At 42.4% G+C, this 18164-nt stretch overlaps 1 protein-coding gene across 5 annotated transcripts in view; it reads right to left on the reverse strand.

The window, feature by feature from the left end:
• Positions 1 to 18164, reverse strand: part of KMT2A (lysine methyltransferase 2A) — a 152591-nt gene that overhangs the window by 112106 nt on the left and 22321 nt on the right. For all 5 annotated transcript variants that reach the window (XM_029574143.1, XM_029574140.1, XM_029574142.1 and 2 more), the window contains exon 2: positions 9659 to 9740. In XM_029574143.1, coding sequence (XP_029430003.1) covers positions 9659 to 9740 — 82 coding nt within the window. The remainder of the gene's footprint in view (positions 1 to 9658; positions 9741 to 18164) is intronic.

Below are 18164 nucleotides of genomic sequence, written 5' to 3' on the forward strand. Positions count from 1 at the left end.
GCTGCTTGTTCGATGTAAACTGAGTTGATTTGATTTGTATCAAGAAAGTCAGTATATAAAAGTCTTTAATAAATAAAATAAATATTGTGTCTGTGTAACTAATGTGCAGTATTTCTTTGCATGTAGTTTTGCTGTAGGGCTTTGTTTCTTTAATCCCAGTAGGTAGTATATTAGTGTTCTAGGGCATGGTATAAGTAGTGCTCACAGGCTAATGCAACCACAAATTTTTGCACACAGCAACCCAATCCTTAGAGGGATTACTGCATGCGGAGACTCAAATGTCTATGATCATGGCAGGGCCTGATCTGGAGCTGTTATTGCCTGAGGCAAGTAAAGAAAGGAAATTGCCTTGTCCCATGGAAAACTGTCTCCTAGTAGGTCCACTCTGAAGTCTCCAAGATGTGGAAGAGGGCTTGGAGGTGACTGCAGAGACCATCTGAAGTGCTTAAGATGTGCCATGGTGGGTCAGACCAAAGGTCCATTGAACCCAGCGAGCTAGCGGCCAATCCAGGTCTCTAGGAAGTATTTGGCAGATCCCAAAATGTAGATCCATCCATTGTTGCTCACTCCCAACGATAAGAGATGGCTTCCCAGTCTACCTGGCTAAGATCTTTCATGTACTTTTCCTCTAAAATCTTGCCCAAACCCCTTTTAAGCCCAGCTATACTAGATACCTTTACTATTTACTATTTATATTTATTATTTATTTACTATTTATTTACTATTTATATTTATTTATTTATTTACTATTTATTTACTATTTATATTTATTTACTTATTTATATTTATTTTATATTTATTTACTTATTTACTATTTATATTTATTATTTAGCTATTAACATTGTTCTATTACCACTTGGTACTATTTCTCTCCTTCACCTCTAACTCTAAGTTCCTACTAAGTTAGCCATGTTATTTATACCCAATTGTTGGATGTAATTGTATATTTGTTTAATTGTTCAATCTGTTTGATGTAATTTTCTGTTCCTTGTTCCGTGTAAACCGAAGTGGTATGCACTAGTGCATGAACTCCGGTATATAAAAGCCTTTAAATAAATAAATAAATAAATAAATACCTTGATCGTATCCGCCAGCAGCATTTGCAGAGTATGAATATGCGGTGAATGAAAAACACTTTCTGCAATTTGTTTGTTTCACATCCCCTCCCAGCCCTGGTCTTTTCCAAGCTGAAGAGCCCTAACCTGTTCTGCCTTTCTTTAGAAGGGAGCCGATGCAGCTCCTTTATTTTTGTGGCGCTTCTCTGTACTTTTTCTAGTTCTTCTGTGTCTTTGAAACAGGGCATCCAACACTGCACACACTACTCAAGATTGGGTTGGACTGAGCCACAGCTTATATTCAGAGAATAAAAACTTCTAATAATTCCTATAATTTTTAACATTTACTTGATTTTGTAACTGTTGCTGCACACTAAGCTGAGGATTTAAAAAAACAAAACAAAAAAAGTCGTCCACAATGGCTCTAAGATCCTTTTTCTAGGTGGTGACTCTTAATACAGAATCCAACATTGTGTACCCATAGACAGGATTATTTTTCCCTATGTACATCACTTTGCACTTGTCTACATTAAAATGCATCATCTGCCATCACTTAAATGCCCAGTTCCCCACTGTGGCAAAGTCCTTCTGCAATTCCTCATAGTCCACTCATATTTTAACAACTTCAAATAATTTGGTGTCATCTGCACGTTCGACCACCTCACTCATATGTCTCTTTCCTAGATCATTTATGTTAAAATGTTATATAACAGCTAGAATCTAGACTTCAGAAATTTCACAAAGGCATAAAAACTTGAGGCATGATATTCAAAGCGCCATTTAGCTAGATAAGCTGTTTAGTAGCAGCTGCTGAATATACGCGACCCTTTATACAGCTGAAAGTTACACGCACAAAAAGCGTGTTCTGAGCAGATCAGGGGCAGAGCAAGTTAGCCATATAACTTATGTGGCTAACTATCAATATCCGGAGTTAGCCGCATATATATATGTGTAAGGTTAGATGCACCTCATTTTTTGATTCAGAATTTTAAGTGTGTTTTTATATTGCACTATACTGTTTTAATAATTTAGTTTATAATTATATGTATATTGCTTTAATGTAGATGTTATCACATTGTATTTGTACACTGCTCTGATGTAAATTCTAATTGTAGTATATTAAATAATAAATTACATTACATGCTTATTTACATCTTCAAAAAAAAATTCTAAAGACTAGTAAGCAAGATTTCCTTTTGTTAAATCTGTGTTGGCTCTTCCCCATTAAGCCATGTCTATCCAACAATGATTCTTTATTTGATCCATTGCTTCCTTAACTTTATTTCCGAACAGATTGTCTCCAATGCAGGCACATCGCCAAACCTTTCCTACACACTCACTCTGAAGCTAGAAGCTTGCAGTCATAAGAGTGTGAGTACAGATTACCATGGCAGAAACCCTTGATACCATTTCAAAAGCACTGTAGGTCTAACTCAGCGGTTCTCAACCTGTGGGTCGCGACCCTGGCGGGGGTCGAACGACCAAAACACAGGGGTCGCCTAAAGCCATCGGAAAATACATATTTCTGATGGCTTTAGCCGCTGAGAAGTCGCGCTACCGTCTGTAGCAGCGCTACTCAGCTGGAACGCACGCCGTTATGGATGTGCGTTCCAAACTGAATGCCTGCGCGCATGCGCAGACGTGATTGCATCATCCGTCCGGGGCCTAAGGGGCGGGGGAAGCGGGGGGAACGCTCCACAGTCCATAGCAGCGCATTACATGTGTCCGGCGCTTGCTGATGTCATCAGTGGGCGGACGCAGCAAGCGCCGGAGAACAGAAGCCTAGGAGGCGGAGAGGCAAGAGGCGGAGAGCCTGCGAGACAGCCTGCTGGTGTAAAAAAGATAAATAATGTAAAAACAGTACACACACCATACACACAATACTGTGTTAGTGTAAGGTGCTTTGTGTGTAATCATTTCTGAATTGGTAAGCAAGAAGCAACCACAACCATCTCACTGAATTTGGCAGCATACTGTTGCAAAATATTGCACTGTTGTTTACTGTTATATTACTGTTATATTTAAACCCATGCTATGCCATGGTGAAATGTTATTTATTGGAATTAGTAATAAATATTTCTCAACATATAATTAAATATTGTTTTTGTGATTAATCACTATGTTTAAATTATGTTTGATTTGTAGCAATGAGAATACATAATGCATATCAGGTATTTACATTCCGAATCATAACTGTAGCAAAATTACAGTTTTGAAGTAGCCACCAAAATTATTTTTTGGTTTGGGGTCACCGCAACATGAGGAACTGTATTGCAGGGTCACGGCATTAGAAAGGTTGAGAACCACTGGTCTAACTAATCAAATGCTTCCCATGCTCTTCTCTGACATTCAGAGCAACAAAGTTTCCCTAGATATCCTGAGGAAGATGCTCAGAAAATTTCATTGCCTCTTCCAGAATTGTATAAAATATATATTGATCATGAAGATCTGATAGGATATTATGCAGGAACTGGACATAACATTCCGGAAGAAATGACTCCTGAAAAAGGTCAAAGGTCTGAGACAGTCAAATCCTGGGGGTAGTAAAGAACAAGCTTTCTACTTTGTCTTTTTTTAGGTGGATTCAACTACCACAGATTGGTGTGGCAATAGGGTTTGTTGAATCCAGGCGCAGGTTAGACAATATTTTGTGTCTACCTTATTTGTTGCCAGAGGATGTGGTGAAAGCTGTTAGTATTGCCGGGTTTAAAAAAAGGTTCAAGTTCCTGGTAGTAAAGTCCATAAAACATTACTGACAGACTTGGGGAAATCTACTGCTTATCCCTGAGATAAGCAGCATGGAATCTACTGACCTTTTGGGATCCTGCCAGGTACTTGTGACATGGATAGGCCACTGCTGGAAACAGCATACTGGGTTTGATCTGACCCAATATTTCAAATCTTATGTTCTTATTTTTAGGAAGCACAAAGTGGGGTCTTCTACATCCTTTTCTGTATATCCTGGAGGAGAATGTGAATGGGCACTGCTAAAAACTCTTTAGGATCATCCGGGACCTGGAGGAAGTGTGCTCTGGGCTCATCTTCTACCTTCAAATTATAGGAAACAGCTTGACCCCTTCTCTGAACAAAACATGGCAAGAAGAAGACCTCCACCTGAGACATTCTTGCCATGAGGAGGAGAGTTTAAAGGATCAGGAAAATAATCTTCAATAGATCCAAATTCTTCAGATCCAAGAGCAGACTCCCAGGACTGCTCAGTATCTAAATTTTGAAATTAGAAATGGATCCAAAGTCTGAGAAGGCATAGTTCCGAGTCATGGCCTCCAAGAGTCTTTGGAATAGACTATTTGGCCATTGGAGCCAAATGCAGCCAATCAGCTGGTGAGACTTCCCTCCCAAGGCGTGTCAGTTCCATCTCTGTGCGGATGAAACCAATGTGGAGTCTTGGTGCCATAAAATTGTTTTCAGTGTCAAACCGCGAGATTTCAAGGCAAAGATTTCAAGGAGCAGTTCTACCAACACAGTGGTTTATGCCGAATGGGTTGGTATCAGCACAAACTGTTGCAGGTGCCAAAGGGGAACATTGGTGAGCCTCTTGTCCAATTCTCTAAAAAACCTCTCTGAGGGCACATTGACATGGACTCAGTGAGAGAGGAGAGGCTAGGTCCGCCTGGGAAGCCAAAACAGGGGGAGGTTAGAGGAAATACTGATAGCCAATGACTAGAACCTTGGAGGTTATCATGATGTAGCCAAACTCCAGGAAGATGAGTTGACATCTTGGCATAATGATCTCAACCTTTATGCTCTCAGATCCTTGCACTGGACACACAATGAAGTTCATGTTTTTAAAAATGCCTCCTGACTGCTTGAACCTGAACTTGGGAAATGGGAAGGTGCCCTACTCCTAAACAGACATTTCAGTGCCAAGGCAGATAGAGTTTCCCACAGTTCTGAAGCATCTCCAGTAACTGGCACAGCTCCTTAATACTTTGAAATTGATGCCTTTGATACCAATTTCATGGACCTGTCTTCCCTCTGACAGCAACATCTTGCATCAACAACCCTGCGTGGTATCTTTGAACAGATACCATACACAAGATCATGCCCTAGCCCCAAATAGCAGATACAAGCTATGCAATCCATGAGGGATATTCTTGAAGTTGCAGCACATGCAATACTTGAGGCCAAAAGAGGCAAAATCAAAATCTAACGAAAAATGTCAAATGAAGCTATAAACAGCAACACTAAAAAAAAACAACCCACAAACAAACACCCCCCCCCCCACATCTTACTTCGGAGCCAACAGCCTACAACGAAAAAGAAATTCAGCTTGAAAATGACCACTAGACTCTACCTAGGAAGATAAGAGGGGTTGAAGTAGGAGGAGACCTACATGAAAATAGAGTGAAGAACACAAATCTGTGTTGCTGAAGAAAAAAAACACTCACAGGTGCTGCATACGCCATGAACAAAAAAAAAAGACTGAAGGAAGTCTGTGTCCCAGTGGCTGTGCAGGAAGTCTCAGGTATGCCCAGATAACTGTGGAAATGGTTCCATATCATCACCCTTAGACAAATGTCACCCACTTGTGTGGGCTGATCATTCTCTCAAAGGAACAAGTAGGATGATTTTCCCCCTACTTCTACTGCACCTTTTCAGGTTCAGGAAACATTAAGTACTGGCATTACTGCATTTCAGTGTCATGTGAAGTTACCATAAATTACAAGACTGTCTTTTCTCAGTCACTTCTTAATGCTCAGAAAAGCTTTTGATGTTTTTGTCCTAGGTTCAACTGTAGCCCTAGGCTTTTAATGCAGAAGCACTGCATGATGCCATTAGCTGTAACGTAAAAGACAGAAGTGGGCACCCACAGTGACTATTCATGTCAGAGGCACCACCAGAGATTGAGCAGTAGCCAGCACAGTAACTGCTGGCTGTTCTCCACCACACACCTTAAGTCCAGTGTGCTAAAATCACTTACAGCTCGATCCAGTAAAGTGTGCTCCGTCGGAGCGCACTGTCACCCTGCTCTGGACGCGTGTTTTCCCTTACCCCTTATTCAGTAAGGGGAGGAAAACACGCGGCCCGCCCGCGGCACCTAATAGCGCCCTCAACATGCAAATGCATGTTGATGGCCCTATTAGGTATTCCCTAGCGATCCAGTAAGTAAAATGTGCAGCCAAGCCGCACATTTTACTCTAAGAAATTAGCGCCGCCCAAAGGTCGGCGCTAATTTCTTCCGGCGCCAGGGAAGTGCACAGAAAAGCAGTAAAAACTGCTTTTCTGTGCACCCTCCGACTTAATATCATAGCGATATTAAGTCGGAGGTCCCCAAAAGTAAAAAAAAGTAAAAAAAAAAATAAAAAAAAATTTTGAATTCGGCCCGCGGCTGTCGGGCCGAAAACCGGACGCTCAATTTTGCCGGCGTCCGGTTTCCGAGCCGTGGCTGTCAGCGGGCTCGAGAACCGACGCCGGCAAAATTGAGCGTCGGCTGTCAAACCCGCTGACAGCCGCCGCTCCAGGCCAAAAGGAGGCGCTAGGGACGCGCTAGTGTCCCTAGCGCCTCCTTTTCCCCGTTTGCACCGCGTCGCCTCATTTAAATACTGGATAGCGCGCACCGGCGAGGGGCCGGTGCGCGCGCCGGGAGAGCGGGCGTTCGTCCGCTCTCCCGCGGACTTTACTGGATCGAGCTGCTAGTGCAGGAGAGGACAACAGGGTGGGTGGGGGAAAGAACTGTGAATCAGTGAACACCCACTGCCTGAGAAACATCAGATATAAAATAGTTATATGTCAGCCATTTCCAAAGCTGGGAAAGTTATACTTGCCATCTCCTGCTACATTAAAACTGTTTGCTCCTCAATATGGTGATGAACCTTAATGACACAGAAAATCTATCAGGGACATGAAACTGTATATTTAATAAAAGCAGAGCCTGTATGAGGATGGCAGATGTGGACACAGCCTGAAAATAACAGGTACTATCCAGGACATCAGTGATTTAGCAAGTTGCTTATCTATAATGTTTATTTTTGTTTTAGGATTTCATGTTAACATTTAATTATGAATGTATTTTTGTAACCCGCCTCAAACATTGATGGGTGCGTGAAATAAATCCTTTCAAAATAAATAAATACAAATATAAACAGGGCTCTCCAAAGTCAGCAGGATGAATTAACCACACGAGTGATGTTATCTGAGAGCACAAACATGACCCAGCTCTCAGAGCTTGGTAAAGACTTTACTGAATATGTGCAGGAGTTGCTGCCTCATGAATCGCCACACCTCTTTCAGAGTTTAAGCTTCAGCGAGGCAGTCAACTCTTCAGGGAGGCAAGCGGATTTAAGAATGGCTAATTCATCCTTATGTCTAGAGGTGAGAAAACTCTGTCAACAAGCAGGCATGACTTATCCATAATGCATGGGGAGTCCCAAACTAAGGGCTCAACAGTGGCACAAATACTTAGACAACTTGGCCCCACCAAGTGAAGAGTGAACAGGCTGCACAGAACTGCTTGTCCAAAATGACTGTCTTCTTGGGCATGCTGTTTAAATAGTAGTGGGTCGTAAAGGTGTTAGATGACCGAGCAGAGGTTCTGCAAATGTCTTCAAAAGAAGTAGCCCTGGGATAAGCCACCGAAGTTGCCATGGCTCTCACTTGATGAGCTTTGACAGAGTCTAACCTGTAATTCAGCTAGCATGTAAATGAGCTAGTCAACTGGACAGAGTTTATTTGGCAACTGCCATCAAAGGACTGTAAGGCTGAGGCCTCTATGTGATATACCAAAACTTTCTTACAGTCCAAGGAGTGATGAGCACATGTGGTTTTGGAAAGAATGTAAATAGCACGAGAGTTTCATTAATGTGAAATGCAGATACTATTTTCTGAAGGAACTTAGGGTGAGTTTGTAAAGCACATTTGTGACTCAAGATTAGCCTAGTCAGATTTGTTTGTTTCTATACTGTTTTCTTGTACTTCCTGGATGGTCGTAGAACTGGGCTTGATATTTCTTCAATGCAGTTGTGTTAACATGAAAGAATTAAAAAATTATAAAATAGCAGAGGCCAAACTTCACAATTATCAGGACCTATAGAACCATTCCAAAAGGAAAGACTAAATACTTCCCCCCAGTGGAGTAGGCAAGAAGGTGGGTGTCAAAGTCTAGGCTGCATCTGGCCAATGCCTTTCCCTCTGTCAACCTCATGGTGCAGCTGCTGACCAGTGAGAGGAGCTTGATGACACTGAAGAGAGGAAAGGATGTCTTTGAAATGGACATTTGTAGGAAAAATACTGGCCCTGGGCAAGAGCAGGTTGGCCACCCGCCACAACTGATAACAATTACAAGGTGAACTAATGCTCCTTAATCAGAACAGTCTCAACCTTTTTTGCCAAATACGTTGCCTCCTGTACAGAGTACACCTGAGTCCACTTGCGCGCAAGCACGCAAGTCTTCAGGCTCCTATGGAAGTAACCAAATATTATCAAAAGCTTCATAAGCAAAACGGATGAGATGCTTTTCCCATTCCTTCACGGTTCAGCCGAAGCCCACCTTTTCAGAGTCTGACAGTTCTGTCAATGGCTTTAGCATTTTCATGCATTTGTGCAAATATACTGAACCATTCAGAGCTGGTGAGCAACAATCCAAAATCCGTGCCATAGTTTTGAATCCTTTCCAGGAAGCATACCAGAGTGATCATGAATGCACCTAACACATTTCAATGCTGGCTCCATTACCACAGAGGGGTGCAGTAGCTGGCCCACCCAAACCCTGAGGAGGCCTGGACTCTACTTTTGGTCCTGCTTCCAGGCCATTCAGCGTCTGCCACCTCCTTATCTGCTGGCTCTTGAAGGATTTGTGAACCAGGATAGTTACAGAGCCTGCTGGAGGTTGAAGGAACTGAAGAAGCCCGAAGACATCCGTTCTCGAATCCTCTTCCTTCCTGACACCGTCAGACAGCATCTTTGCTAGTCTGAGTAGCTGAGATTCTTCAGAGGAGAGGTAGGCTGAGGCCAAGTTCAACAGGGGGCTGAAGAAATCGCTGTCGTATCTTCCTTCTCCCCTGACCATGAGGGAATACTGAGCCACAACCCCGAAGAGAGCGACCAAGGTCAGAGGAAACTTCTGGTAGGAACTCTGAATGAAACACAGAGGCAGCAACGAAGCAATAACAAAAAAACAAACATTTTAAGAGAAACTGGAACAGTCAGTACGACAGCTCAGATGAAGAGACTGAGGGGCTCACAAGGCAGTATATGTATGCACAGGAATTCCTGAATATGCTCTGTAAAGTATTTACCGAACCCATGTTGGCCCCATTGGATGTCATTCATGCATTATGGTTCATTTATGCCTGCTTGTTGCCAGAGAAGTAGTTACAGCACTAGCCCAATCATACTCTTAGCACTACCAGCCACATCTTAGAAAATGTATTAGTGGAGATGCAGGACTGAAGGGCTTCAAGGGGCAAAACCAGAGCACTGCTTTCAGGCTGGGCGGTCAGGAGACCACAGCTTTCAAGAATTATACCATTTACACGCAGATGAGAAGGGTGACGTTTCTGGAATATGAGGCGAGCTGATTTTACTGAGACTGTACAAAATCAATCAGGGACTCCAAGATAAAGCAAAACAACTGCACAACATACCTGAGGGAGACCTTGTGGGGAACCTTGTGGGACTTCGTAATTTTACCTCTTCATCAGAACCAAAACCCAGGAACTGCTCCTCCTGAAAAACCACAGAGGATTTTAATTTGATGCAGAATATGGATTAAAGTATATTTTTTTAAAATGCTAAAGAAACCTAGCATCCTGGATCAAGTGGTCACTGTTCTGCATAAATACAGAGTGGAGGGCACCAATTCTTCAGTACTTCTTTCCACAATCCAGTCCTTTACCGCTCACTGAACAAATTACCACCTCACAGGGCTTAAACCTGAACTGTAAGTTCTTCTGGCAGAGACCTTCAAAGCATGTGATTTCAGATGTGCTACAGAATTGGTTTTATGGGTTACTGTGGGACTGAATGTACATTTGCATTCATTACTACAACAATCTTAGATTTCTTGGGAAATCTTATCTGTCACCCAATTTGGAAAATGCAACCTATGTGAAGGACCTTTGTATTCCAATGTCAGACAGTGAGGTTCTACTTCACTTGGAATTAGCATTATGAACCTTCTACACACCAACTGTCAAAAAATAAGCTACATGCAATACTAGCAACGTAATTTGTCAGTTTCCTCTAATAATTTATTCTGAAACCTATCTTTTGCCTTTAAATCATTTGTAAATTTAACATTTAATCATGACCACACCCCTTTTTCATTGTAAAGCTCTAACTCCCTATGTCCAGAGATTCTGATGATCATCAATACAGCAGCATCATTATGTGCCTATAATCATACAAATTTAGATCAGTGATGACAGCTTATGGCACAGTCTATAACAGTGCTTACAGATGTGCATAGCTCCTTAAAACAGTAACGGGCTGATACAGTACAGTGCGCTCCAACGGAGCGCTCCAACGGAGCGCACTGTTAACCTGCCATTGGACGCGCGTTTTCCCTTACCCCTTATTCAGTAAGGGGTGGAAAACGCGCATCCAATCCGCCGAACCTAATAGCGCCCTCAACATGCAAATGCATGCCGATGGCCCTATTAGGTATTCGTGCACAATTCAGTAAGTAAAATGTGCAGCCAAGCCGCACATTTTACTTTCAGAAATTAGCACCTACTCAAAAGGTAGGCGCTAATTTCTTCAGGCACCGGGAAAGTGCACAGAAAAGCAATAAAAACTGCTTTTCTATGCACCCTCCGACTTAATCTCATAGCGATATTAAGTCGGAGGTCCCGAAGGGTAAAAAAAAAGTTTAAAAAAAAAAAAGAAAAGGAAAAAAAATTGGAAGTCGGCCGGCGGCTGTCAGGTCGAAAACTGGACGCTCAATTTTGCCGGCGTCCGGTTTCCGAGCCCGTGGCTGTCACCGGGCTCGAGAACAGACGCTGGCAAAATTGAGCGTCGTCTGTCAAACCCGCTGACAGCCGCCGCTCCAGGCCAAAAGGAGGCGCTAGGGACGCGCTAGTGTCCCTAGCACCTCCTTTTGCCCGTTTCTACCGCCAGCCCAAATTAAAATACTGAATCGCGCGCACAGGCAAGTGGCCTGTGCGCGTGCCGGGAGAGTGGGCGTTCGCCCACTCTCTCGCGGACTTTACTGAAATCGGCCCGTAAGTGCTGAAGCAGGCAAGGCATCAACTGCTTTTCACCACAAATACAATTCCCATTCTGGGCTTGCTCCAGATGGCGGATAACTACTGCAGAGCCCTACTTTTGGACAATACCTGTATGGAGGTGGTTTAGGAGTTACAAGATTGCTCAGAGTTTCTGATCCTGGTGTAAGATTCTCTGTCAGCTGTACTCCGCAGCATTCCTCACTGGTCAAAATTTTTGAAAATTGCTCCGTGCTACTGTCACCATTACAAGTCTAAACAAATTAGCAGCATGGTTAATTCATCTAGATTCCTAACGGTGAGAATAGTGAGCCAGGAGAGATTTTCAAACAAACTTGAATCACTAATATTTAAGAAAAGCTAAACGGAAACGTGAATCCAAATGATTTTTTTTAAATATCAACTAATATCTAAAATGTTTTTTGATCCTGCTGTAAAATACTCGAATGAAGCAGGGCCATGCTTCAGCTAGTTTCTGAGCAACAAATTACCTATTTGGACAGCTCCTGCTCTTACTAAAACTTCATACCCCAGGGGCAGACTCTAAAGTGTGTCTATTGTGCACAAACAGGAAACTTCTAGTAATAGGTCTTAAGGCATGTGTAGGACGTGCCAATAAGATAGCAATATGAATCTTTGTTTTAACTCTCTATTCACAGAGTTTATTTCAGTTATTTTCTCTGGCAACTCATAAGGGCAGCACCATCATTCCAGCTAAAGGCTATCTTGGAACAGCTTTCCTGTTCTACACCTGTACTATGCTAGGAGTTCTCTCAGATTTAACAGCACTAGAGTGTGGACATACAAGCCCCTGTCTCAAGTCTGTCACTCCTACCCCCCAACCAGCCCCATACCAGATGTCTCTCCCAAAACTACAGCTTTAGCAGAGAAACCCAAGGTTCAATTTATATAACTGAAGCAAAGAAGCACCAAAATGAAGCTGAAATATCAAGACATCACTCATCAATAGGACATATAATACTTTTTTTTTAAAGCACTAATAGACATACGCAGCACTTTACAATAAGCATCTAGGTATGATATACCCCTTCCCCAAAGAGCTTACAACCTAAATGGGTACCACAGGCAACAGAAGATCAAGTAACTTGCCCAAGGTCATAAGGGGTGTCACTGGGAGAAGTGGAATTTGAACCCTGGTTCTCAGCCCATTGCTTTAACCACTAGACTACTCCTCCATAGAGGGTTAATTCAAGGGTGGAAGCATTTTTTTTCTTTACAGATTTTAAAATTATTTTTCACTCTACTTTTGCTTTTTTCATGCTTTCCAACATATGGAATGTTGGAAAGACTATGTAAAAGGAATTGATATCCATCTGCCTGTAGGCACAATAACTCCCCAAATTTGGCATGAAAATGTGAATATCTCAGATGAGTTTTAAAAAAAAAATCAACCCAGAAGTATCAAAGAACAAAGTCATTAAAAAAAAAAAAAAAAAAGGGGGGGGGGGGATTCCATTGCTTAACTGGAAACAGTTAGAAACTTTTCTGTTAGAATACAGACTAGCACTATTCCAAAATACCCCTTCCCCCCACACACTTCACCTTTCCAGCACATTGAGACAGAACAGGAAAATAATGGATGCAAATGGAAAAGGACAGCACAAAAAGACACTTCCAAAGAACACCCCCAACACTCAGGTGTACCACCCCAAAAAAAAACCCCCACACACCATGCAGGTCCCCTTATAACACACAGACGCACACTCCCATTCATATGCACCCTTACCACAACCTCCGTACACTCACAGCCCCATACCCACCCAGAGCATCCCTTCCACATATACCCCCTATCCCCCACATACTCCCATATCCCCATACATCTCTGCCAGTCACAGACATCCCCCCCCCCCCCCAAAAAAAACAACCCCACCATCTTTCTACAAATCTATGTTGGAAAGCATTCCTGAAGCCTTTGCCTGCTTGTATTTTGTTTTGCTTTCTTTGCTCATCCCTTTTCTCCACTTTGGTAGCCAGCAGTGAGGCCAGCCTTGGCGGGAGCTTGGCTCCTGCCTGCCCACCTGAGCCCAGCCCAGCACCCCCCTCCTCCCGGATGCCGACAGAAGCTGTTTGTGCCCAGGGCTGGCTCTCTCCTGGCTGATGCCAGGGCACAGGTGTCAGGTACCAAATTTTAGGCACCCTAAAGCCCTGGAGCTATTCTGAAGATAGCTCACTTACAATTTCTACAGACCTGCCCGTGGTAGAGGAGACAAACATCAAAGAGGAATGGTAACACAGTAAAGTACTAATTGCAGAAAGAGACTAAATGGTCCATCTAGTCAACCGAGCAAGTTTCTTATGCTCCGCACAGGTTTTAATGATGGTTTCTGTTCAGAGTAGTAACTTCCGTTCCATGCAGATTATCCCAAGCCTTATGTTAAGGATGGTAATATTAATCAAAACCAAACACTGTCAAACCCATATCAAAATTACCATCAATATTTTTACAGGGTGAGCAGCCTTCCTGATAGATTCAGACAATGCTGCTTGAACCTGCTATGCATTTGGACTGGGCCATAGAAGCAGTCCTTCACTCTCTCTAATGTCTGCGCATCAGTACCCTGAACCATTAAAATCACAGCGCCCCCCCCCCCCCACCCCCAAGCTGACAGTAATGTTGCAGTTGTCAAAATCAAGAAGGCTAATTGATAAAGGGTAGTAATCCCCATGTCTTATTAGGGGGAGTAGCTACCGCTCCAGGCAGGTTACCCTCATGCACCCTTTTCTTCATTTCCACCTTTAGCGATCCACAGTGTTTATCCCATGCTTTTTGAATTTGTTTACTGTTTTCATCTTCACCACCTCTTCTGGAAGGGCATTCTAGCATCCTCCATCCTCTCCATGAAGAAATATTTCCTGATGTTGGTTCTGAGTCATCCCCCCCCTGGAGTTTCATTTCGTGACTAGTTCTACTGTTTGCTTTCCAACAGAAAAGGTTTGAGGATCGTGCATCATTAAAACCTTTCAGGTATCTGAAGGGCTTCATCATATATCTCCCCTGTACCTCCTCTCTACTAGCGTGTACATATTCAGATCATAAGAACATAAGAAATTGCCATGCTGGGTCAGGCCAAGGGTCCATCAAGCCCAGCATCCTGTTTCCAACAGAGGCCAAAACCAGGCCACAAGAACCTGGCAATTACCCAAACACTAAGAAGAACCCATGCTACTGATGTAATGGCTATTCCCAAAGTATAATTGATTAATAGCCATTAATGGATTTCTCCTCCAAGAACTATCCAAACCTTTTTTGAACCCAGCTACACTACCTGCACTAACCACATCCTCTGGCAACGAATTCCAAAGCTTTATTGTGCATTGAGTGAAAAAGAATTTTCTCCGATTAGTCTTAGATGTGTTACTTGCTAACTTCATGGAATGCCCCCTAGTCCTTCTATTATTCAAAAGTGTAAATAACCGAGTCACATCTACTCGTTCAAGACCTCTCATGATCTTAAAGACCTCTATCATATCCCCCCTCAGCCGTCTCTTCTCCAAGCTGAACAGCCCTAACCTCTTCAGTCTTTCCTCATAGGGGAGCTGTTTCATCCCCTTTATCATTTTGGTTGCCCTTCTCTGTACCTTCTCCATCGCAACTATATCTTTTTTGAGATGCGGCGACCAGAATTGTACACAGTATTCAAGGTGCGGTCTCACCATGGAGCGATACAGAGGCATTATGACATTTTCCGTTCTATTAACCATTCCCTTCCTAATAATTCCTAACATTCTATTTGCTTTTTTAACTGCTGCAGCACACTGAGCCGACGATTTTAAAGTATTATCCACTATGATGCCTAGATCTTTTTCCTGGGTGGTAGCTCCTAATATGGAACCTAACATCGTGTAACTACAGCAAGGGTTATTTTTCCCTATATGCAACACCTTGCAGTTGTCCACATTAAATTTCATCTGCCATTTGGATGCCCAATCTTCCAGTCTTGCAAGGTCCTCCTGTAATGTATCACAGTCTGCTTGTGATTTAACTACTCTGAATAATTTTGTATCATCAGCAAATTTGATAACCTCACTTGTCGTATTCCTTTACAGATCATTTATATATATATTGAAAAGCACCGGTCCAAGTACAGATCCCTGAGGCACTCCACTGTTTACCCTTTTCCACTGAAAAATTGACCATTTAATCCTACTCTGTTTCCTGTCTTTTAACCAGTTTGTAATCCACGAAAGGACATCGCCTCCTATCCCATGACTTTTTAGTTTTCTTAGAAGCCTCTCATGAGGGACTTTGTCAAACGCCTTCTGAAAATCCAAATACACTACATCTACCGGTTCATCTTTATCTACATGTTTATTAACCCCTTCAAAAAAATAAAGCAGATTTGTTAGGCAAGACTTCCCTTGGGTAAATCCATGTTGACTGTGTCCCATTAAATCATGTCTTTCTACATGCTCTACCATTCTGATCTTGAGAATAGTTTCCATTATTTTTCCCGGCACTGAAGTCAGGCTCACTGGTCTATAGTTACCCGGATCGCCCCTGGAGCCTTTTTTAAATATTGGGGTTACATTGGCTACCCTCCAGTCTTCAGGTACAATGGATGATTTTAATGATAGGTTACAAATTTTAACTAATAGATCAGAAATTTCATTTTTTAGTTCCTTCAGAACCCTAGGATGCATACCATCCGGTCCAGGTGATTTGCTACTCTTTAGTTTGTCAATCTGGCCTACTACATCTTCCAGGTTCACAGTGATTTCGTTCAGTTTGTCTGAGTTATCACCCCTGAAAACCATCACCCCTGAAAACTTCTTCTCACAAGTCTTCCAGTATATGCCCCACACTATTTTAGTCCCCTTTCTCTGGACTGCCTCCATCCTGTCCCTATCCTTTTTTAGATATGGGCTCAGAACTGAAAACAGTACTCCAGGTGAGGCCTCACAAAAGGACCTGTACAAGGGGATTATAACCTTTTTCTTACTGGTTATTTCTCTCTATTTATCCCAGCATTCTTCTAGTTTTAGCTATTGCCTTGTCAGTTTCTGGTGATCTGAAGGCCATGAAGCAATTACCTCGGTGACCCTCTCCCAGTTCGAGCGCATTAGTTTTTCACCCTCATCACATACAGCTCTTTTGGATTACCACACCCCAGATGTAGGAGCCTACACTTCTTGGCATTGAATCCCAGCTGCCAAATCTTCAACCACTCTTCAAGCATTTTTAAATCACTTTTCATGCTCTCTACTCCTTCAGGCCTATCCACTCTGTTGCAGATCTTTGTATCATCCTCAAATAGACAAACTTTACCTTCTATCCCTTCCATAAAGGGATACTGAACAGAACCAGCCCCAAACTGATCCTTGTGGCACTCCACTTATCACTGTTCCATTTACCATTACATGCAGTCTCCGGTCAATCAACCAGTTTGTAATCCACTCCACCACCTTGGCACCTACTCCCAAGCTTTTCATTTTATTCATGGGCCTCCTATGCAGGACCATATCAACATCTTTGCTGAAATCCAAGTAAATCACATCAAGCTCGTTGCCTTAATCCAGAAATTAAAAAAATAAATAAATAAGATTTGTCTGACACAATCCTCCCCTGGTGAATACATGCTGCTTCGGCTCCAGCATCCCATCAGATTGTAGATAGTTCACTATCCTTTTCTTAAGCAGTCTCTCCATTAATTTTCCCACCACCAAGGTGAGGTTAACCAGCCTGTAGTTTCCAGTCTCCTCTCTGCTATCACTCTTGTGAAGCGGGACCACACTGCTCTTCTCCAACCTCTTGATACAACTGTCTCAATAACTGCCCACTACATTAATGGATATATTAATGCAGTGTATGAAATTCTTCATGAGATGAATGTTTTAGAGAAAAGTATTTCAAAACAGACCTATTTACTTTACATTAAAATACATAAATCGTTTTGTTACAGATTTCTACAGTAATTTTATACCATCATCTTAGGCATGCCTTCGCCTCAGATTTACAATGGGCCCAGTATATACTCACATTACTAGTCATTCGAGATCAAGCAACTGAAATTAGTTTTGAATCTTAATATATCATTTAAAACAGTTGTCAGACAAACTACCCTTAACAGAAGGCTTAGGGGGGTAATCTACATGAAGTGGCAATTATTGGATGGACTATTTTGTTTTTTTTATCTGCCATCATTCACTATGTTACTAAGCTATTTGAAACTCTCTGGGCAAAGTAGCAACAATATTTACCAAAATGTTGGGATTTTGATAGGAAAGATTTAATAAATGATTGTTTTGATGTGTGTCATCTCTAGAGTTAATGTTTGTTCCACTTATTTTTCAGACTTGTTCATTTATTGGATCAGAATGCATCAGAACAAAACAAGTTTACTTACTTGCAAACAGAGTTCTTTGTAGACAGCAGTATGAATTAGCCACTATGCATGGGTGACATCTGATGGCGCTGACAGACCCAGCTCTCACAGCTCAAAACCTTTACTGAGCATGCGCACATGGCTGCCTCATGTGCTCCTCAGTCTCTTCCAGAGCTTAAGCTCTAGCGAGGCAGCTGAATTTCCAGGGAAGCAGGTGGGTATTAAGAACGGCTAACTCATTCTGTGGTCTACGGAGAACTCTATTTATGAATAAGAAAACTTGCTTTCTCTATCAACAAGGAGGCATGAACTAGCCGTTATGTGTGGGGAGGATAGTCCCAAGCTGAGGACTGCACAGCAGAAGCACTTACTTAAAGACAACCCAGCCACACCAGGTAGAGTGGATTTTTGGGTGAACAGACTGCACAGACCTGCTTATCTGAAATTACTATCTTCAAGAGGCCAAACTGTCCAACAGTGGGTTGTGCACAGACAGCTAAGTAGCAGTTTGACATACATCTTCAATAGAAGTTGCCCTGAGATGAAACACTGAATTCACCATGGCTCTCACTTGATGAGCC

The sequence above is a fragment of the Rhinatrema bivittatum genome, chromosome 12 (genome assembly GCF_901001135.1).
Source record: "Rhinatrema bivittatum chromosome 12, aRhiBiv1.1, whole genome shotgun sequence".
NCBI classification, from domain to species: Eukaryota; Metazoa; Chordata; class Amphibia; order Gymnophiona; family Rhinatrematidae; genus Rhinatrema; species Rhinatrema bivittatum.